The sequence below is a fragment of the Xenopus laevis genome, chromosome 6S (genome assembly GCF_017654675.1).
Source record: "Xenopus laevis strain J_2021 chromosome 6S, Xenopus_laevis_v10.1, whole genome shotgun sequence".
Lineage (NCBI taxonomy): Eukaryota > Metazoa > Chordata > Amphibia > Anura > Pipidae > Xenopus > Xenopus laevis.
The window spans coordinates 95,210,772-95,234,298 of NC_054382.1; the positions used below are offsets into that span (position 1 = coordinate 95,210,772).

The 23,527-nt window shown below is 39.4% G+C and overlaps 1 protein-coding gene across 2 annotated transcripts in view; it reads left to right on the top strand.

Annotated features, from left to right (window-relative positions):
* ttc39c.S (tetratricopeptide repeat domain 39C S homeolog) overlaps positions 1 to 22,826 on the top strand; it is a 55,810-nt gene extending 32,984 nt beyond the window's left edge. The window contains exons 3-14 of one of the 2 annotated variants that reach the window (XM_018223671.2): positions 948 to 1,073; positions 2,641 to 2,755; positions 4,729 to 5,074; positions 6,912 to 7,080; positions 10,886 to 10,979; positions 11,368 to 11,475; positions 12,323 to 12,432; positions 14,136 to 14,259; positions 14,465 to 14,562; positions 16,485 to 16,589; positions 17,956 to 17,994; positions 19,317 to 22,826. In XM_018223671.2, coding sequence (XP_018079160.1) covers positions 948 to 1,073; positions 2,641 to 2,755; positions 4,729 to 5,074; positions 6,912 to 7,080; positions 10,886 to 10,979; positions 11,368 to 11,475; positions 12,323 to 12,432; positions 14,136 to 14,259; positions 14,465 to 14,562; positions 16,485 to 16,589; positions 17,956 to 17,994; positions 19,317 to 19,406 — 1,524 coding nt within the window. In that variant the 3' untranslated portion in view covers positions 19,407 to 22,826. Of the gene's footprint in view, positions 1 to 947; positions 1,074 to 2,640; positions 2,756 to 4,728; positions 5,075 to 6,911; positions 7,081 to 10,885; positions 10,980 to 11,367; positions 11,476 to 12,322; positions 12,433 to 14,135; positions 14,260 to 14,464; positions 14,563 to 14,843; positions 15,734 to 16,484; positions 16,590 to 17,955; positions 17,995 to 19,316 lie in introns of those variants that run through there. The other variant, XM_018223673.2, reaches the window with a different exon arrangement.
* The last annotated feature ends 701 nt before the right edge of the window (positions 22,827 to 23,527 follow it).

The window sequence follows — 23,527 nt, forward strand, 5'->3', positions numbered from 1 at the left end:
GTCGCTGGCTCTGCCCCACACTTACGATAGTCATCACTTCTCCCTCCCTGCAGCAGAACAATGCTATGTTACTATTAATGTTCTCTGTAAAGAACCTTGCACTACATGACAGCTAGAACCACAGTGGGGGCCTATAAAACATGTCTGATTAGTGCTTTGTGTCTGCGCTTAGGTAGTGATCACTTGGGTAGGAGCATTTTTGTTATCCACATAACATGGTTGCTGGCTGCACTCACAAGTAGTATTTCACATACAATGGTGTTGGCTCTATAGCTCGCCATTGCACTTATCTTACTTTCAGAAGAATAAGAATAAATCCCTTGCTTGGCTTGTTGCCTTACATAGGAGCCTCTCATTACCAACTTGAAAGTACAAAAAAATATGTATTTGACTTTCTACACAAACATTAGACCATTTAGACTAATGCTGCTCTTGCAAGTAGAACCACTGAGATGAAAATACCCGTTCTCTTGGGCAGAATCTTCCCATCATCTGGAAGGCAAATATTATTAAATCATAGTTCAGTTCTGTGTACTGAGGATGCAGTTCTACTGAGGTATGCAGAAATACACACAGGCTGAAGTATAGTAACAAGCATTCTTCTGCTGCTGGTGCCTTTTCCACTAGCATCACTGCATGCTTGTTTGTCTGGGCACACAGAGGCTTGTCTCCTGCATTAGTTGATCTTACTTTGATTAGTCTAATGTACAAGTTGATCTCATTTATTGTATACTGGTCTATTTTGTGATATATAATGTCACATTGAATGTTACCTAGGGTTAATCATTTTCTATGGGATGTACTGACCACCCTTTCATGGGCAAATACAGTTCCTAGAGCCCATGTGATTTACTGTATAAAAGATTGTCTGGGTTTAATGGGTACACGAAGAGCTTATTTTGGCAAAGAATGTGTCTGTATTACTATCTCTCTCTTTCTCTCTCTAGAATGCTATGATGACTTTTGAAGAAGAAAAAATGCAACTGGCATGTGATGATTTAAAAATGACTGAAAAGCTGTGTGAAAGTGATGAAGGAGTCATAGAAACCATAAAGAACAAAATAAAGAAAAATGTAAGTAGGCAAAGTGTGGTTCGGGTACCTAAACCAAACTGGGTTAAAGTTCCAGGGTCAGCTGCCTATGAGCTTGGGCAAATCTTCTTTTTTTATTTATATACACATGGGGTAGCACATGAATTCTAGAAACTGTATATGTGTATGTATATGGGGGTATTCAAAGAGCTTGTAATACACAGATATATAGTGTACATATGAAATGTATTTCCTGTTACTTGTCTTGACTTGATCTGCTTTCTTTTTGCTGAAAAACAGAAGTAAATTGTTGCTTTATGTCTGAAATCCTAGTTAATGAATCAAAGCCTTAGGACGGGATAGCGGGATGTCAAAAGCCACTTATTTTATTTACACTATTCTTTAATGAAATAATAAAAAATAATAAAAAAATAATTAAAAAATAATTAAAGCAAGGACTCCACACCTTGTCAAATTTACTGGCTGTACCACTAGCTTCATGTGTGAGTTTGATCATGGGTATTAGATAATAGGTTAATCCAGTAGTTCCGTGTGGGAGGGGTGGGCCCCATCCAGTGCATAATACATTTTTTGGCACAGAATAATAAAGCTTGAAACCTCAACCTTGCATGGTTGTTTGGTACTATTTGGTTCACTACACCCAGTAGACATACAGTAGGTGAAAGTATCAGTGGAACGTCAAGGGGACCAGAAGGTACGTATAGTTGGGCAGGCCCAGATCATGTATAAAAAGTTAGCTGCAGGGAGTTTTAATATGGATATTTTGAACGTTCTGTAAAGCAATCTTTGCTCACCTGAATGTTTTCATGTAACTGAAACATTGTTCTTTGAGCTGTGTGGTTCTGCATCTAGGGTTTTTCCCCTTAAATGCAGACATTGGTCAAGTCATCTCATTTTCTGTGCTAGTCTCCATTGTTTTGGGTACTGAGCTATAGAGTGCAGTCCTGCTATGACTCCTACATGCCCAATTGTTAATAGGTAGAAAGCTGACCGGGGAATAACGGTAGAGGTGCACTCACTTCATAAACCTTCCATGAATATTGTAAGTTTTTATATTATATATATGTGTGTGTGTGAACATCATAAAATACATTTAAAGTCCACATGTATTTGTGTCTAAGGTGTCGGTCTGAGAGTCAATGTCTTCTCTTTTGGCTTGGTACATTCACACTGTTGACACTCCCATCATGTAAACATCGACAAAGTTTGCTTGGTGTGGCTCCCATTAAGCCCCAGCACACATTGTAAATAACAAGCACAAACTTTAAGCCTTTTTTTACACAGAAGAAATATCCGTCTGCAGCTAAGATCTTTCTTACATGGTTTCTGCATTACATTACTTTTACAAAAAAAGTAATCAGAAATAACCAAAAAGTAATGGGCGCTGCTGATTGGTTGCTAGGGATGTGTAGGCCTAGGCAAAGTTTGTCCCTGTTATTACATTCCCAGTTTGTGCAGCATTTGGTGACGTAATGATCTGTTGCAAGTCATGACTGCTAATTGGTTGCTTTGAGATGTTGGATCTAGGTAGATATATTTGTTAATTAACCTATATGCTTTTGATATATATGCTTTCTTCTTTAAACAGGTTGACGTTAGAAAGTCTTCTCAGTCCATGGTTGATCGGCTGCAGAGGCAGATAATTGTTGCAGACTGTCAGGTTTACATTGCGGTTCTGTCCTTTGTTAAGCAGGAACTGTCAGGTGGGTTATTAACACAAAGTTATTCTTGAAAGACATGATTTATGCAAAGTGAACTTTTTAGCCTTCAAGTGCCCAGTGTGCCATAACCCAAAAGAAACAAAGGACATTAAATGGGCAACTTTACAATGGGGAGTCCAGCCAATGGAGCTTCAGCTGTTTTTAGAATCTTACTGGGGCGCAAGAGAGAGCTAGGCCAGTACCAGCTGAGGGTGTCCACTGTAAAGAGCATTAATTAATATCAGAACCACAAAGGGTGTCCTAGTTAGAGGACATGCACCTATGGAGAGCCATTATTCCATGTAAAATAGCCCCTGTGAACTGAAAATGAAATGAGTAAAGTGTTCCAAGATGCTAGGAATTCAAGTTGTAGATTCGTGAGTGAGTGATATAGCTATGAAATCTGTTCTCCAGAATGCTCAGGATCTAGGATTTTCCAGTTTAGGGAATCTTTCCTTAATTTGGATCTCCGTACCTTTTAAAACCACATCATAAAAATCATGACAGAATCCCTTTTATTCTAAATTACACTGTTTACACAGCAAATAATTTACTCTACCATATAAAATGTAATTCCTGAACCAGCAAGTGTATTTTTTTCAAGTTGTAATATTGGTGTGTAGGCAGCCATCTCTGGTCATTTTGCCTGTCATGTGCTTTTCAGAGTCAGCACTTTAAGATTGAACTGCTTTCTGGCAGGCTGTTGTTTCTCCTACCTAATGTAACTGAATGTGTCACAGTGGGACCTGGATTTTACTATTGATTGCTGTACTTATATCTACCAGGAAGCTGTTATCTTTTGTTAGGGAGCTGCTATCTGGTTAACTTCCCATTGTTCTGTTGTTAGGCTGCTGGGGGTGATATCCATGGCCGGGCCAAGGTATTTTGGTTTCAATCAGTGCCCCCCCACCCGGTCCTGCATTACCATTTTACCATTCGTATTGCCCCATGTACCTGTGCCAGCAGCCATCATGTTGCCCCATTTACCTGTGCCAGCACCTATCATATTGCCCCCATTTGTACCTGTGCCAATGGCAGCCAATCTCTCAGATTGCCCTCAATCTGTACCTGTGCCAGCATAAACCAACAAATTCATCATATTGTTACCCCCAATCTGTACCAATGCCAGCAGGAGCCAAAAATCCATCATATTGCCCCAAACATCTGTGTACTTGTGCCAGCAGCTACCATATTGCCCCATGTACCTGAGCCAGCAGCAGCCAATTCCTCATATTGCCCCCAATCTGTAGGATGCCAGAATATAGTAGAGAGGCATTAATGGTGGAGCTCACCCGCACAGAAGCCTCACCTCATCCGTTGCTGCTATCGCGGAATGTCGGTAGCTTCGTCCGATACTTTGTATGCACAGAAATGTTACCCACTCGCAGCGCTACAGACTTATCCACAGGAGGCCATTTTGATACTTTTAAACTGCGGCTTTATTAAAGCAATACACGGTGGTACAGTTGTGGTGGGTGTACAGCAACCTAACGCGTTTCGTGCCCCAAACGCCGGGCACTTCCTCAAAGTTCTTTGAGGAAGTGCCCGGTATTTGGGGCAGCACTATTAACTGATATGTTTTGTAAAAATAATTTTTTCCATGACAGTATCCCTTTAAGCCTGCTAAAAAATAATTTAAACATTAATTAAACCCAATAGGATTGTTTTGCCCCCAATAAGGATCATTATATGGTAGCTGGGATCAAGTATATGGTACTGTTTTATTATTACAGACTAAAAGAAATTTAATGTTTTCAAATTTGAATTCTTTGGTCAAAATGGAGTCTATGGTAGATGGTCTTCTTGTAATTCAAAGCTTTCTGGATAACAGGTTTCTACTTAACAGATCCTATACCGTGTAGGAGCTTGGCTAGCACTGTGAAAAAGCTGTAAAAGTCGGCCATATTATTAGTTTAAGTAAAACATGATAGTGTTTGTTATAAATAGATGGTCAACTTTTCTCCCCCTTTTTCTAGCTTATATAAAAGGTGGGTGGATCTTGCGCAAAGCCTGGAAAATATACAACAAGTGCTATGTGGACATAAATACCCTTCAGGAAATGTATCAGAAGAAGATCTCTCAGGAGTCTGATGCGGCAAATGATAATCACATTGACGCTGAAGGTGTCACCGAGGAATCTCTTAACAGGCTGAAAGGTGCTGTGAGCTTTGGCTACGGACTTTTTCACCTTTGCATATCCATGGTGCCCCCAAACCTGCTCAAAATCATCAACTTGCTGGGTTTTCCGGGAGACCGTCTGCAGGGGCTTTCTTCACTGATGTATGCAAGTGAAAGTAAGGACATGAAGGCCCCTTTAGCTACGTGAGTAGCTGCATTCCAATGCTTTAGTAGATAATGTAGATTTGACAGTAAGTGGTATTCAAAGGCAAAGCCAGTACAAACATGGTGACCTGGAAACAGCTACTGAGCCCCTATAGCATGTGCCGTATTTGCAACTAACAGGCTGTATGTATGTTGGTCTATAAGCAAGGGTGGGCTAGAGACCCAGGGACTTAATTGCAGGCATTGCTGATGGACTCAGAATAAGAAGATGACTAACAGGCAGTCTGCTACCAACACTGAGACTGAGCACACTCATCATAATGTAATAACCAAAGCAAAGTCCCATAGCAACCAGTTAGGCTTTTACTTTAAAAGAGGACACCAGGAAATACTATGTGGTGCTGTGGGTAATAGAAAGCAGTACATTTTGCACCTGTTATTACATTATAAATGTTATTTCTAAAACAGGCAAGTGGAATATTATCCTAGCCATTTTACTGAAACCAGTATGTCAACTCACACTCACTTGTGCACTTGGCCCCATTGGGGTTATTGCTGTCTGACCATAGCAACAGAGAGAGCAATATCTTATTATTTCTCCACTGTATCCCTTTGGATAACTACTTTCTTCAGTGCTGTCGTTTGTGATGAAATAGGCATAAAATAGAAAAGTTTTGCATAAAACCGTAGCTTGGGTGAATACAAAAACATGGTATTTGCATATATATATATATATATATATATATATATATATATATATATATATATACACACATACATACACACACACATACACACACACATACACACACACATACACACACACATACACACACACATACACACACACACACACACACACACACACACACACACACACACACACACACACACACACACACACACACACACACACACACACACACACACACACACACACACACACACACACACACACACACACACACACACACACACACACACACACACATATTAAATTCACCTAGCATATTGAGGATCTCTGTAATAAATATATGTAATAATAATAGGGCAAGAGAGCTTAAAGGTACAAACTGTATGGGAAGGACGGGTTTAGACTAGATGACTAAATCAACAAACAAGAACCCGGCTGAACCCCTGCATTGGTTTGTTCCTTGCACTAAATAGTGGTTGTGGTTGGGTATGGGAAGGGCACTGCACTACCTGGGGACCACATGCATTTACAGTGATCTTGTGCCTCTAGGAACGTCGCCATCTAGAGGTAGCACTGGAGTATCAAATCAAATTCTGCATAATTATTCCTTATACTTTCTGCAGCTGCACCAGGAATATGGAACCATGACAGATTCATTTCACTCATACTGTTTAACTGAATCATTTTCTTTGTTAATAAAAGGGCCCAGAACAGCGGTCCCCCACCCTTTTTCGCACCAAGGACCAGTTTCAAGCAAAACAGTATTTTACAAGGACCGGGGTGGGGGGGATGTAGATCCATGGGTACATTTCAGGCTTACCAAAAAAACTGTCCAAACAGTATTTTGTTCCTTATCGCGATCACTAGAAAGCTTCCTGGGCTTTGCACTGCTGTTGTCATGGCAATGGCGCATCAGGGAGCTGGGGTTGCAGGTAATTAGGGCCTTTTTCATTGTTTTTGCAGCTATTATAGACTTCAGCTGGGACCCCAGTTTGGCATAGCCTGCCCCTGGTCCTTGGCCCAGCCTAGAATGTTTCATAACAATAACATCCGTGCTGCAGTGGGTATCATTACTTTTCTGTTTACACATATTCATCATTTATGTATGTGACTCTGTCAGCAATCATTTTCTATGGCTTTTTTTACAGATAATTACAATGTGCTCATTATACTTTCCCCCAGGTTGGCATTGCTATGGTATCACACCGTAGTCCGCCCATTCTTTGCACTGGATGGCAGTGATAGCCAAGGAGGACTGAAAGAGGCCAAAGAGATTCTTAAAAAGAAGGAATCCGCCTACCCCAACTCTTCTCTATTTATGTTCTTTAAGGGAAGAATACAGAGATTAGAGGTATCTGCACTGCTTTATTTCTGTACAATGGAAGATCATTTACACAGAACCATCTTGGGATACATTTACATAATTCACTTCTCCTTGTCTGCTCTGATATTTTATCTTTCACTAAGCTTTCATTATGTAGACTATTGGATAGGAAAGAATTATACTTATTATAAAAACAGAATATTCCTTTTTTGCACATTGGTCTCTTGGATATGACAATACTGTGTGAGGCATTTTTTCATGCACAACAATAGACAGTATGGCCAGTAGGCAAATTGATGGAATATTGGTGACTTTTAGTCATAATCTTTTAGGAGCAGATTTATTAAGGTTCAAATGGTAAATTCAAATTAAAATTTTCGAGTTGATTGGGAATAATCCAAATTCGAATTAGAGATTTATCATACCTTGACCCTGGAAGTAACTCAAATTAGATTTGCTGACACCTTAAACCTGCCGAGTTCATGTAGAAGTCAGCGGTAATATTCATTTGAATTTTAGACATTCTATTTTTAACTTAAATAAGAGACCATTCCAGTTTCAAGGTCATTTGAGGTAAAAAAATAAAAACTCTATCTCTTGACCTTTAAAAAAACTGCCCCTTAATGTATACAGTCTCAGACTATAAGCATACCTAGCCATTGGCACGAAGTAAGCTATATCCACATATTCACACTTGCTCCATGGAAGAGGAATGCACTGTATATATTCCTTCTTTATAGCAAATTATAGCTTTGCATGACCATGTACAGCTTATGTGTATTGGTTTGGGACCTGTTATCCACAATGCTCGGGACATGGGGTTTATAATCAAGGAAATATTTTTTATAAATGTGTTTTTAGCAGAAACCAGCATTTTCATTTGAGTGAAGTGTTTTTTCTGGCAGTATAGTTCATGTATTCTGTATTTTGGAAGCTAATCAGTGGCTTAACAATAAATGCAAAGGAAATCTTAAAATCACATTGTCCCTCCAACTCCAAAGCAAGGCTAAGCTGAAATATCTGCAGAGTCAGAGGTCATTTTTACATTCACACTTAAAGGGATACTAACTTCACCAAATCCCAGCAGTTGCAACCTCTGCTATGGGAAATGGCCTTAATTTCCAGTATACAAAGACAGGAATTTGGCTCTTAAAATTACTAGGGGAATCTCACCTTGACTCATGGCACCCGTGTCCCCATTCAAGTGAATTAGCAGATGAGGGGGCATATTGGATGCTTCTTGTCTTCACTCCAGTGATAGAAATTAAGTGATGATGTCACTTTGTTGCCCTAGTAATGTTTTTCTGCTTCACTGGTTGGTCTAACAAAGGGGCGTACCCCAAAACATTACATCTTTTCCACAAATAAACACTCAGGCTTTGCAATTGCCGCAAAGCAATTTTTTCATGTACCACTCACCAGGTCTGATGTCACTCATGTGTCCCTAGCCTAGGTTTCATTTATTCACAGATTAGGAGTATACCAGCGATATCCTTAATGCCTTAAAGTAACTAATTCATTGTAGTTGCTACGTGGGAGCATTAGAAACCAGTCAGAGCTAATATCCACTGTGGCTCTTATAGCAATGATGTTAGTTGAAGTTGCATTAATTAATTATTTAATTAATTATAAGAGCTCAAGGCATAGGCAGCACCTCCAAGGTAAAAAAGATATTTGCCATGATCTTGAGATAGATCTGCAGTTCCACAGTCACAGGAAACAATTGTTTCCCCCACCGGGGCAAATTCAAAAGGCTTCAACATGCTCCGGATCAGCTACCAGTGAGATAGGTACTTGATGTCTATTTTCAACCTTATCTGCTACTTTACTATTTTTTTATTTAAAGAAACAGTAACACCAAAAAAAATTAAAATATTTTTAAGGAATGACCATATAATGCACTGGTAAAACTGTTGTTTTTACTTCAGAAACAGTAGTATAGTTTATATAAAGAAAGTGCTGTGTAGCCATGGGGGCAGCCCTTCAAGCACAAGGCACATAGTAGATAACAGATAGGTTCTGAAGAATCCCATTGAGCTTATCTGTTACCTGCTGTGTATCCTCTGCCTTTTCTCTTTTTTTGAATGGCTGCCCCTATGACTACACAGTAACTTTTTATATAAACTATAGTTGTGTCTCTAAAGCAAATACACCAGTTTTACCAGTGCAGGGCAACACTACATTATATTGTCATTCCTTTCATGCACTTTAATTTTTTGGTGTTACTGTTCGTTTAACATAGAAAAACACCTCCCCATATAGTGGGAACAGAGTCACATGCACACTGTGTAGCCCACAATAGACTAAATTATACTTGTATGTGTGTCTTTATCTTATCTGCCAAATGCCTTCAGCCTGTATTTACTTGTGTTTCTCTCTGTACAGCAACATTTGCTCCCATCCCCACAATGCTGTGAGTCAGTTAACCTCACATAGGACTAATTAGCTGTCCCATAAGGAACCAACAGACACACGCAAGTGGGCAGTCTAACCATAGCAATGCTTCATAAAGGTCATAACGATTGGTTAATCATTTACGGTGCTCATTTTCCTGCTTTGTCCCTACAGCCCAGGTGCACATGTGACTCAGCTTGTCCCACTGATGCATGCACCATACACACTTACACTATTCATACTAATTATCAAGCACTACTAAATCTCCAACATAGTTCAGAGTGCTGTGCGTTTATATTTATAAGGAGACTGTGATATCCAGACTTGATAGAAAAACAGACCTGCTGTACATTTGGGGAGTGAGCAGAATGAGGTAGAATATATAACTCAATAGCACATGTGTGACTTGCACACCACAGGCCTCTGTAGCTACAGTTATTGCTTGGAGGAATACAAGCCCTGCATTTTTATTACAGAGTGTGCAAAAGGAGGAAAGGGTCCTGCCAAAAAGAGATTACAATTCTTTTTATGCTACAGTAAGCAATCTACTGACATTACATTATCTTTACTTTATCCTCACTGCACTAAACACACTTGTGTAGGATGCCAGTATCTTCTTTACCTGCAAGTTGGTGGGTAATGTTTTACTGCAATTTTGAACCCTAGTGCCTGTTTTATTTTCTTTTAAAAGGGTTGTTCAACTTTAAATTAACTTTTAGTATGATGTACAAAGCTATATTCTGAGACAATTTGCAATTGGTTTTAATTTTTTATTATTTGCAGTTTTCAGGTTATTTAGCAAGAAGTAAGATTTTTCAATGGACTGTGGGTCTGTGGAATGCTGTAGGCACCATGGAAATTCTGTCTCTATCAGTTTTAGTTTTCATATTAACCCATTAAAACTGTAACCTAGTAATGCCCCCACATCACCATGTGCTTTTGTTAAAAGACTTTGTAACAATATTCACAGGGCACTTTAGAGCCCCGCATAAGGCTTTCCCTAGTCTAGAATTGCAGCAGGCAAATTGTGTAATTGCATGTACAGTAAATACCTGCAAAGACATTTTTATTATCTTTTAAGACTTGAGTCTGTACCAGGTCTTGACATCAATGCCAGGAAGGTCAGAAGAAGCTCCGAGTAATCAAGGTGGTCTTCTCTTTTTATTTCTTTACTTGGCTATTTGGGAATTGTTATCCTAATGCTGCTTTATTGCTGAAGGTTGTCAAAAGGACAGAAAATGAGTAGTGATGAAATATACTGCCTGTATGTATTTATTGTATTTATTGTTCCTCTCAGTAGTTAGGATTTTGGCAGGACAGTTCCTAGCTGTGGACCCCAAAAGTGGGTATGGGTTTTGACATATGGACATAGCTGTTGATGGGCTAGATCCAGGAGTAGTGAAATTGGCTTTAACTTTGTTCTATCTTTTTCTTACAGTGTCAAATAAACAGTGCCTTGACTTCTTTCCACACTGCTCTGGAACTGGCAAAGGACCAGAGGGAGATCCAGCATGTTTGTCTGTATGAAATAGGTAGGTTTCAGATTGGATACAAGCATTGGCCTTTTGCTTCACTAACAAAAGAAAGGAAACCCAGGTAATCACTGAGCTGCTATATGGTGCCCTTGCAAGCCAGCATGTGGTACACTGGGCTGCTTAATGGGAATTGCCAGTGTAGTTGGCTAGATTTTCTGACTGTTGCTCAATCCAAGATTGATTCCTTCCTGAGATTCTTTCCATCCAGAAAAGCATGGTGACCCCAGCAATTGCAGAAATTACACCATCCCTAATCATGTGTGTCACTACTCACAGGCCCAACATCAATAATTGTATAGTGAGGTACCACAGTATCCAGAAAATAGCCTTCCATAACGGCATTAAACTGTATCTGTGTGTTTTTGTTGTTGTGTTGCTACTTTAGGTTGGTGCAGCATGATAGAAATGAACTACAAGGATGCCTTCCAATCGTTTGAGAGATTAAAGAATGAATCACGGTGGTCCCAGTGCTATTATGCTTATTTGACTGCAGGTTGGTATCAGGTAGAAGATATTTCCAAGAATAGGACAAGGATCACCATACCAGAGGCCACCCCTTTAGACTAGAAGAAAAGAACTTTCATTTGAAGCAACGTAGGGGGTTCTTCACAGTCAGGACAGTGAGGTTGTGGAATGCACTGCCGGGTGATGTTGTGATGGCTGATTCAGTTAATGCCTTTAAGAATGGCTTGGATGATTTTTTGGACAGACATAATATCAACGGCTATTGTGATACTAAGCTCTATAGTTAGTATAGGTATGGGTATATAGAATGTAATTAAAAGTAGGGATGGGGTGTATGTATGAATGCTGGGTTTTCATTTGGAGGGGTTGAACTTGATGGACTTTGTCTTTTTTCAACCCAATTTAACTATGTAACTATGTAAGGAGACATTATATTTTCATGATGGAATTCTTCACTACAAGTGTTATTATATCGGTATTCAGAAAATGTTATAAGAAATTATATATACATAATAGGAAATAAGAAATAAAAGTATGGGACCTAGTATCCAGAATGCTCAGGACCTGGGGTTTTCCGGATAATGGGTCTTTCCATAATTTGGATCTTCATAAATCATGTAAACATTAAATAACCCCCATAGGCTGGTTTTGCCTCCAATAAGGATTAATTATATCTTCGTTTTGATCAAGCACAATTAACTGTTTTATTATTACAAATCATTGGTAAAAATTTGGATTATTTGATTATAATGAAATCTATGGGAGACGGCCTTTTCATAATTCGGAACTTTCTAGATATTGTGTTTCCGGATAACGGATCCCAAACCTGTATATATATTTATATATATTAATACTGTGATGTATGCTGTTTGCAGTGTGTCAGGGGGCCAACGGGGATGTGGATGGAGCACATGATGTATTTAAAGACGTCCAGAAACTTTTCAAAAGAAAGAACAACCAGATTGAGCTATTCTCTGTTAAAAAGGTTGGTATGATTTAGGGAAACACAATTTTGGTTAGGGATAAACAAAAAGAACACCAAGAGCCCCAATAGTGTAATATGTATTGGTAAGGAATAATGAAATAAGAGGAGATAACATATACTCACAAACCAGGGTTACCAATAGGCAACCACTGTAAAGGCAGGTGGGGAGATTGTCCTGACCCCACTCAGGATTAAGAAGTCGCTCTCTGTAGATAGAAAAAGGGTATCAACCCTCCACCCAGGGTGGACTTAGTATTGTATAAAAAGAACAGAGGCGCCAAAAGAATAAAAGGATATAAACGAGTTAAAAAAAACAACTTGGTAATCAGAGGAGGCAGTAGTGGACTTACCTCCTCCAAGCAGACACAAAACGACTGTAATTAAGCAGTCAGAATTTATTAACGAACTCCAATCAGCCCGTGAAACGCGTTGTACTGATTGGAGTTCGTTAATAAATTTTGACTGCTTAATTACAGTCGTTTTGTGTCTGCTTGGAGGAGGTAAGTCCACTACTGCCTCCTCTGATTACCAAGTTTTTGTTTTTTAACTCGTTTATATCCTTTTATTCTTTTGGCCCTCAGTTCTTTTTATACAATTTTGGTTAGATCAGTCAGCCTGCTGCAGTGTAGTTTAGTAGTCTGGGCTTAGTTTGTGTAGTAACAAAAGCACAACCTCAAATGGCCTTAGTCTTACCATAACTGGCACATAGAAATGTCAGCATCAGCAGCATTACAGTAAAGCAGTTTTCTCTCTATTTATAATTATTCACTTAGCCAAGTGCATATGGAATGCACAACCATAAGCCTGGGTGCTAGTCCATAAGTAAAAGAATAACAATGCGAAAGCGGCAGCAGTCCAAGGAATTTTTTACCACTGTTTCGTGTCAAACAAAAAACAGGTTTATTATCTTATGAGAAATGAATCATGGGTGACCTATGTTTCTCACCTTTAGTCAGAACAAATGCACTGCCCAATGGAAATGATGCAAAAAGAAAATAGAGTGTCTGTTAAATGATACATATAATACTTATGCCAGACCGTAAATGTGGAGTGGCGTTTGCTGCAGTCCAGTAACCTATAGCAACCAGCAGTTTTCTCTGTAGATAAGGGTTGGGAAACCTAGGCCCTCTAGGTGCTGTTTCATATTTAAGGACTGGTAAAATGGTATAAATCCCTCTACACATTTATAACTGAACCTCACTCAAGCTTTCCAGTGTCCTGTAGTGGTACAATGTACAACTGAGCAATGAGTTTTGTGGCTCCTTGTGTGGCAGCCTATTTTGGTGATTAGAAATTTTCTATAGTTACGACTATGAAGATTTTCATTCATCCAGGTCATGGTATATCTAGTATAGGTAATTCTAAAACAACTGGACTTGCTGAGTGATCAATGAAGACATTTCACTACTCATCCGAGCAGCTTCTTCAGTTCACTTCTCTGAAGAGTTACAATTGCCACTGTGATTGGATTAGTGGAAGTGTTTATATGCCGAGTACTTTCCATACCTGTCAGTTGAACTGAAGTAGCTGCTCGGATGATTAGTGAAACTTCTTCAATGATTATTCAGCAAGTCCAGTTGCTCTAGAATTACTTATACTAGATATTTCTATAGTTACGTTTCAAGGGAACACTGACAATACAAGGGAGTCCTGTGCTCATCACCTGATACTCACGCTAGCAAACCAGTTCTATTTGTTTCCAGAGTGAAAGATTTAAAAAGCAAAGTCCAACCAAAGAGCTGTGTGTTCTGGCTGCTATCGAGGTGCTGTATCTGTGGAAGGCTATTCCCAACTGTTCCCTCTCTAACCTCCAGCACATGAGCCAAGGTAATACTGTTATATAGCATATGAAGATGTTTTTTTTTTTTTAAACACACAGTGGATGGGGGGGAGGGGTTATAATATATATCTCTATGCCTGACACATTAGAAGCACTTTATTGATATGCAGAGCACACACAGTAGAGCTGATTAGTAATAAAACTCTGTGTCTTGCCATGGAATAACCCCCTTTCCTGTTCTTACCCTTAAAGCTTGCCATGAAGTGCTGGATCCATCTGTTGTGGGTTTGCGGAGTTTGCTCCTTGGTGCAATACATAAATGTCTTGGGAACACGGAAGATGCTGTTCAGGTACAGAATACTCTTTAAGTAACACAGTGACAGAGCCACTAAGTTATTGTCTGTATGAAGTATGGGAAATGTTTCCTTCTGCACAGCTGAAATTTTAGTATCAGGGCAAAAAGCAGTAGAATATTTTTTTCTCCAACATCACATTTGTAACACTGCCCTACAGGAGGCAGAGATTGTTATGGAAGAATTTTCTGTTTCACAGCTGAAAAATCCTTTAGCGATTGGTCTCTGTGTGACGGGAAGGAAAATGATTCTAAATCTAATATATTCATCATCCACAGTTGTCTGTAAGTTGCCAGCAAGTGGTGATCCCTGCAAAGGAAGATGCAAAGAAAAGCATTCTTTGTTAGCGTCTCTCTACCTTATGCCATACAGGACAAGAGGTGCCAGTGGTGCTACAGTCTCGTTATTAGGAACCTTATGTAGTGAATGGTACCTTTAGACGCACAGATGAGCTCTGTGGGTTCTGGTGTTCACCGACGCCCTTTTGGGGCCCCGGGCTTTCTGCTGCAGAAGCCAACGAGGAAGTGCATAGCAAGAGCATAAATGAGGTACCAGCAGGGACAAAGAGAAGGTGGAGTCAGGCGAAGAGTTTAAGGTAGGCGGCAATAATTGTAGTCAAAGATCAGGCAGAAGTCAAAACCAGGATATCAATAAACAGGATAAACGCTTAAGCAGGAACAGATAAACTGAAGCCAGCTTGGGCATTTCCGAAATGGAGGAGTAGCCTTTTAAGGAAGATTTGGCTCCAAAATTCAAATCCGGCACCCCTTGGTGACGTCTTGATGCAGGCGTCAAGACGCTCGGCGTCAAACGCCAGCGCCAATCAGCACCGGGAACGGAAGTGCGCACCGCCAGTCTAGAAGAGACACCGGGAGCCAATGGATTTTAACAATCTCCCGTGGCGTCTTTCAGGTGCTCAAGAATAACGTATTCCTGGCTCTAAACATCTGTTAAAGGGATGCTTCACCTTTAAGTTATCTCTTATTATGTTATAGAATGGCCTGTTCTAAACAACTTTTTAATTGGTCTTTATGATGTATTTTTTATTGCACTCTTCTTTCCTCATCTAAAAAAACTCTGTTCTGTAATGATACCCATTTATTATTATTGCTACTTTGTATTATTCATCTTTCTATTCATGCCTCTCCAATTCATATTCCAAGTCAAAGCCCACAAACAATAAAAAATGAAAACAAGTTGCAAATTGTCTCAGATCACTCTCTACGTCAGGGGTCCCCAACCTTTCTCATCTGTGAGCAACATTTAGATATAAAAAGAGTTGGGGAGCAACACAAGCATGAAACAAATTCCTGGGGTGAAAAATAAGGACTGTGATTGGCTATTGATGGCCCCTGTGTGGACTGGCAGCCTACATGAGGCTCTGTTTGGCAGTACATCTGGGTTTTTATACAACCTAAACTTGCCTCCAAGACAGGAATTTAAAAATAAGCACCTGCCTTGAGGCCACTGGGAGCAACATCCAAGGGATTGGGGAGCAACATGTTGCTCACAAGCTACTGGTTGGGGATCACTGCTCTACGTCATGCTAAAAGTTATCTGAAAGGAGAACAACCCCTTTAAGTCACATAATAATGAGTGGGGGCGCAAGTAAAGCTCTGCAGGAGATGATGGCTTCATATAAAAAAAGAACAAGGAAGCACTGATATATATATTATAAATTGTGTTGATCTTATAATTAGTATTGTGCCCTACAGGTACACAGTGATGAAAATATTGTGTTTGGGAGTCATTATACATATCAAAGGGCATATCGGACACTTGTCTACCCCAAAGATAAGGAAAGCGTGACTCACAGAATCTCTTACAAACAACTAATTTGTTACCACAGAAATGTATTTTCTCTTGTTGAGTTTCTCTATAATTTTTTTTTTTATAATTAAGCAAAAACTTTGTTTCAGTTTTTCCAACGCGCTGTTAAAGATGAAATAGGCCGTCAGTTGAACCTGTATGTTCAACCGTATGCTTGCTATGAACTGGGCTGCCTTTTGTTGGACAATCCAGAGGTAAGAGGCTCTGCATATGGTCAGTATGATGTAAATACAGCTATAGGATCTAGAATATGGAATACTCTAGCCCTGGAGTTTTCCCAGATAAGGGATCTTTCTATAATTAGGATTGCTACACCTTACGTCTTAAAAATCATTTATTTGGGTAAATATACCCAAAAGGATTGTTTTACCTCCAAAAAGGATTACATATATCTTAGTTTGGATCAAGCACAAGGTACAGTTTTATTATTTATCATTTTTAAAAAGTAGCCTTATTTAGCAACAGTGTTTAGTGATGTAACTTCTGTACCATGAGACTTACATAAACATGTAATATTACAAAAAATAAAACTGTTCTATATTAGAAGTCACCTTCGAGTTCCATGGCCTTTATACAACCACTCTGCCTTGTGCTTTTATATAGTCATGGAACTCCTTAGTGAATCATAATATCCTTATTGTCATGAGGGCCCGATGGCGCGGCTCTCCCCTTCCACGTCGGATCCAAGATGGAGGCGCCCACGATCTCCACGTGGGTAGCGGGGGCGCAGACGGTTCAATGCCCGTTCATAGGAATGGTTTGGTGCATTCCTGGGTGCTTTGTAATTCAAGTTTTGACTATTTCTTGACTATTGACCCTTGAATCTGAATCTTGACCTTATAAGTCCAAAACAAATTTGAGTACCAAAATGTCAATTGTGTTCACAATCCTTATCCGGCTCGCACTATCCCCTCAAGCCCGAAACACAGGCGCCATAGGCGCTGGCTCTTTTTCTCTAGGTTCTGTGAATCTTGACCTTGCTGTTATTTTGCCTGCCTTCTGAACATTTGCCTTGATTTGGACTTCGACTTCGCCTGACCCCTATTTGTACCACAAACTCGGACTTTGACCCCTGGGCTTCCTCCTTGGTCCTGACTACTACCGCTGGGAGCCGATAGGCCCCTGACATTTATATTTTACAATAGGGAGTACTTTATATCTCCAATCCAGAAAGGCCGAGGTCCCCTACCAATTCTTGCCATGCCCTTGCTCGACCTTTCACTTACTGTGTTCAGCTGAACAAAACAGGCACAAGCCTGAACACAAAAGCACTAGGTTCTGGTTAGAGTCTTTATCATATACTGACATTTGAAATCCACTGAAGGACATTAGGTACTACATACATATATATTATATGAAATGAAACACAATAAGCATTCATTTGAAATCATTTCAGGACAACATCAGAAAATAATAGAAAGCTCTGCAACTGTAGGGAAATAAAAATGAATTATTTCCATATGATTACCGAAGGAACAGGATACGTACAGTGCCAGTTTTATTGATGACCGTAATGATTTGTATGCACTTTTAACTGCTTATTTCTGTCTTCTTTTGTAGACTGTGGCAAAAGGGAAAACGTTACTTTTTCAGGCAAAGGTAAGTACAATTGTAGTTGTGTTTTCAAGTCCAACCAAGTTATAATGGGAGATACATTTTGCACATGTTCTATTAGTTACAAGTGAAAACTGAGCTTTTTATTTAAAGGTCAAGGAAAGTGTAATGATAAATCTGAATTCATGAAAAAGCATACCTGAATGCTCTTTAATAGTGCTTCTAAAAATAAGAAATAATTTAGTCTTTGGATATGGTGATATGGATCAGTTGTATGGTACTACAGAGACTGTTCTTTGCATTTAACCACAAAACACAACTTACCTGTACTGCAGTTTGCCTTTAAGGAACAGTTTAGTGTAAAAATAAAAACTGGGTAAATAGATAGGCTGTGCAAAATAAAAAACATTTCTAATATAGTTAGTTAGCTAAAAACGTAATGTATAAAGGCTGGAGTGACTAGACATCTAACATAACCAAACAGAACACAACTTCCTGCTTTTCAGCTCTCTAACTCTGAGTTAGTCAGTGACTTGAAGGGGAGCCACATGGGACATAAATGTTCAGTGAGTTTGTAATTGCAGGATTAATCTTACCTTAGAGGCCACTGCCTAAAGCTGGCCATAGACATGCAAATTTACCACTGCACGCCACTAACCATTCAGATCAAATAAAGTAGAAAAAAACAGATCAGACTATTTTCTGCCCCTGACAGCAATCGTAAGAAAGTTATGTCCGACAAAAGCTGGTGACAGTCTCCCACTGAATATGGTCAGATGGGCAATACATGCAGAGATATTATCGGTAGCCGACAAATTCTTTAACCTGTCTGAACCACTGATCACCATGGCACGAAAAATGTCAGGACAGTCCACACACAGCCAAAAATCGTACGAAATGGACATTAATAAGATCAAATCTTTGCTTCTATGACCAGCTTTAGGAATTTATCTGCTAAGACATATTCAAAGCCAGTGTTGGATTTACCATCCTCAGGCCCACAAAGTAAATCCAGGCTTATCTTTCAAACACACACAACAAATTGTCCTGTGGTGGAAATAAGTCAGGGCTGATGGGAATATCTCACGGCTTGGGTTCATTAGGGCCCAATGGAAGATCCTTTGTTACTTGGGCAGGCCAATCCGACCCAGGTACTTTTAACTTCATTTTAGACCAAAATGTTGTCCCCTCTACATGATTAGCAAGAAAGAATAATAACAACGGGTGTATTTGGGTCAACCGTGTTTGAACAGTATTTTTATTTTGAAACCAAGAAGTGTAGCAAATCCGTTGAGCTGTCCTGGTCCATTGCAGTCAAGTTGCGTTTGTAGCTAAATAATAAGCTTTCTCTCTCTCTGCTCCTTTAGGAAGAATACACCGGCTATGACTTTGAGAACAGATTGCACGTACGGATACATGCAGCCTTCGCTTCTCTCAGAGAAGTGGTCCCTCAATGACGCAGGGTCTATCTTACACTGGTTTCTGCACTTTAATGAGAAGCAGAGGATCAAAAAGACTGGGCAAAATAGAGGAACCTGCATTGTTCCAAAAAAAAAAAAAAAAAAATGTGCCAGAACCAAGCACAGAATTGGCATTGTTTGCCAGAAATGGAATTCACTTTTTTTTTATTAACCTAACCTAGGTGATAAGCAAGAGTACCATGTAATAAAGCCTATTCCTCTGCTAGGTTGGTAGACAAGTAGTTTGGCTGCAGCACACACTAATACTGAGCAGCAGCTCCATCTACTGGACACATTACACAACTGTATAAGCACTCTTTTTAATTAGCGTAAAGGAAAATAACTTTAACAATGGACACCATTAAACTCCAGAGGATAATATTCACTGTAGTTGTGAAACTGTAGCTATTGCTGCTGTTCTGCCAACATTTACATGGTGTGATTCTGCCATGCAACTCCCGTGCTGAAACTATACAAAATGATAGTGCTTAATGAAGGACTTTCCAGCCAGCACATTGGTCCATTCACTGAACTGCTGCAAAGAAATTCCCAGTATAAAGGGACACTGTCATGCAGCTAAGACTTAGGAGAGACACACACAGTACCGCCGTGCCCTTTCTCTCCATCACAACCCATGCTGCCATCTTGTACTGTCAGCTTTCACTAAAATTTATATGGGAGCACTGGAAACAGTCCTATAGTACCGTAGTTTTTATGGTTGAGCTTATTAGCTGAGGGAAACATATCCAATCATATTTGTGGATTTTGTTTTTTGGTTAATGGTAATATCCCCACATTCCTTAGCTGCAGTTCATCTATTATTTGTGGGCCATGGGAAAGTGCTTGTTTGTTTTTTCTGGCATTTTTTGTATAGGCTTCTAGGTATATGACATTTTGAGAGAACTGACTGGTTTGCAGTATTTTACTGGATCAATGTAAAACAAAAGGTTGGGATACCTTAGCAGCTCCTTACCTTAGCACTGTTTTAATTAATTTGCAACTCCACAGAAAATATACAGGCAGCATCTATGTTTAAGTATAAAAATGGCTGACTTATGTGAAACCTCAATGTCACTTTTAGGTATCTGGTCCTTTATTCCAGAAACTCGATGGTAACTAAACTGCATGAATCTGTATTAGTAGCAAAACAATCCTAGTGGATTTATTTAAGGTTCACATGCATAACTTAACCATGAAATATTGATTAACGCAAGGGTATTAAGGGACTTGTTTCTTGTGCTGCTACTGCATTGAACCATAGGGTTCCCTTGCACAACTGCCACTTAAAAACATGGCAGTCCATCCATGCGTTAGGCAGGTGCACTGTACTTGTAGTTGCTTTTTATAAACTCTGATGTGTTGACTTTACAACTGGTGGGATATCTCTGCACTAAGCAAGTAAAGCTGCTCTGATTTACAGGTGTGGATAGAAGAATGTTAAATGACATCCATCTATACACTGACTTGTCAAATAGAGGTATGAGCTGTGGTACAGCAAGGGGGCAGCATAAATGTTTTTTTATTGATCCAGTAAAATCTGAATACCAAATGTCCAATCGTTTTTTTTTTTGTTTGTTTTTTCAAGAACTTGATAACAGTGAAAGGCAATACAGTAAAGAATCTGTAGCACCTGTGCTTCTCTTTAGTACTTGAAAACATTCTTTATGTTCAACTTCAGGGATCTTTTCAATGATCTTCATGGCAGACAAATCACTATATGTGTAGTGTGAGCTTGTCCTTACAATGAGCAGTAAGGGATGCAGTTGGTAGGTAAGACTTTCCCTTTGGTGTATGGAAACCTTCTTTGTGCAGCCCTGAGCTATTGTTTCTCTAAGACCTACAGATGTAGCCTTCATGTGTAGTGCAGTAACTTCTCTATCTTCAGTACAAACCCACCAAAACATTTGGGCTGCCCAGCCTTCAGTCCATCAACCATCTGAAGTTGTTACATTAATTGTGTATGAATGTAACATTATGCCATAGGGGGAAATTCCACTTACTAGACCAAGGGTTGTCCAAGGAGCTGGCTTCCAGCTCTTAGCTCTAAAAATTGGAGATATGTAAAAACCACCAAAAACTACAAAAAACTAATAAAAAATGTTGGCAAGTAAAAGCAGTTGAGTTCCCATAGAAGTTGAAGGGATCTGCGCTTTCCCAGTTGCATCATTTTTAATCCGTTCTGACTGTTGGAGGTTTTCAAATTTTTTTTTTTTTTGCCAGTAATTGGCTGAAAATTGTTTTGCAGATTGTTCATCGTTTTCTTTTTTGTCATTTGTGCTTTTTCCTATTTAGATCCATATCTTTCTATTTAATGACTTTCATGGCATTCGTGTTTTAAAGAGTTTAGTGAGTTTAATTTTGGTTTCAAAAAGTACACAAGCCTGGATTTTGATATATGGGCCTCCCCGAGTCTGCATCTAAACAGAAGTCTGATTCTGAAGTTACTGCAGTTAGAATGTTTAGTTCCCTTGCTGTTTGTTACTTGCACTCCTGCTTCTTCCTTGAGTGGCTTCAGCAACCAGTTGCTTCCATTAGGCAGAAAGCATATTGTGCCACTAATATTGATATGTACCTCATACGCCTATGGGATAACGGCAGCATTCCCTGCAACTAGCAGGTCAGCCCGTTCATTTTAAGCCGTGAAAATGGATTCTGACTGCAACGACAATTGCAGTAGCTGCTATAGTCCCATGTCCCTCTAATGTACAGCATTTTCTGCCTCTAAAGCAAACCCGTCTCTTCGTTCTCTCTTTCAATTGCCCAGTCACAAAAGCACTGCTGGGGTTCAGCTTGATCCTTGCTTTACAATGATTTTAGGCAGCATACATTTTCAATAATTCATAGTTGGGAAAATGTGAATTGTAGGCAGAATCTGGTAACATCTTGGCCATTTGTGATCTGATTCTGTTGGACTGAACCACAGTCACATTGATTATCCTTATAGGAATTCTTTAAATCATTTCCATCACTTGCACACAAGAAGGAAGCTGTTCTATTGACTCTCTCGGCCTCATTGGCTCTCTCCAACTGGATCTCATTGCCGCTGGCTGCAGACAGTGCTCTAAAAAAAGAATAACCAATCCATTTATTCACTTCATACATAGAGGTCTGGCAGAAATGTTACACAAGTATTGTTTACATTAGATTTTGCCTGTGATGAGGACTGTATTGTAGTCGCTGAAGGATTCTACTCGGAGGCATGGTCTATGAGCAATAAAGGGACTGTGTGTGGATCATGCAGGTGAACCTGTCTATGGCTTGTCCATCATTTATTGTATTTAGTTGGTTTCTATTATTTGCAGATTAGAAAATAATAATAGATGTTACCAAAAAGCCTAGAGTAGAATATTTATTGTAGTGTAATGTTACCGAATACACTTTTATATTTCCTTAAAGACAATAAAAGGAAAGATGTTTTATTGTGTCCTGTGGTTATTTCTGTATTATACATATACTATTAACACAATGCACAGAGCCCTACACTTATGAACGCTAAGGTTTCCTTCAATGTATTTGTGATAACAGTTCTAATTAATATATATAAAATATTTCATTTATTTGCCTGGAGACAGATTAAGGAAAGAAGGGTCTCATTCTCCGTGAGAAGAACTCTTTGTTTGAAGTATTGGGGAGCAGATGCAGCATCGAAGGTCAGTCTCTGTAATTTACTCTTACAAGGAGGTTGTCTTTTTGACCCTGGTATGGATGATGTGATCTCTAAAGCCTCTGGGGACAAGAGTCTTTTTCTTCCAAAGGAAAAGAAGAAGCCAACGAATCCCCCTTATAAGTCTGTTTTTTCAAGGCATGCCAAAAATTCCATACACTCTAGAGCTTCCACAAGATTTTTCCCTTGGAGAGGAAGTCAGCCCACGTTGCTCAAGGATTCCAAGGCAAAGCCTTCCCAACAACCCAAAAAGTCAGCATGACTATATGGACGGTCTAGGCTCCCAGATGGGAGTCCTTCCTATTGAATTTTTTTCCAATTTGGGAATTATCCATAAAGGATCAATTTTCTTCAGTTCCAGAACAAGATTTTTTTCTCTCTTATATTATTCCAAAAAGGTGGAAGAAAAAGGCAATATGTCCAGCTTCTGCAACAACAAGTTGTGATTCCTGTT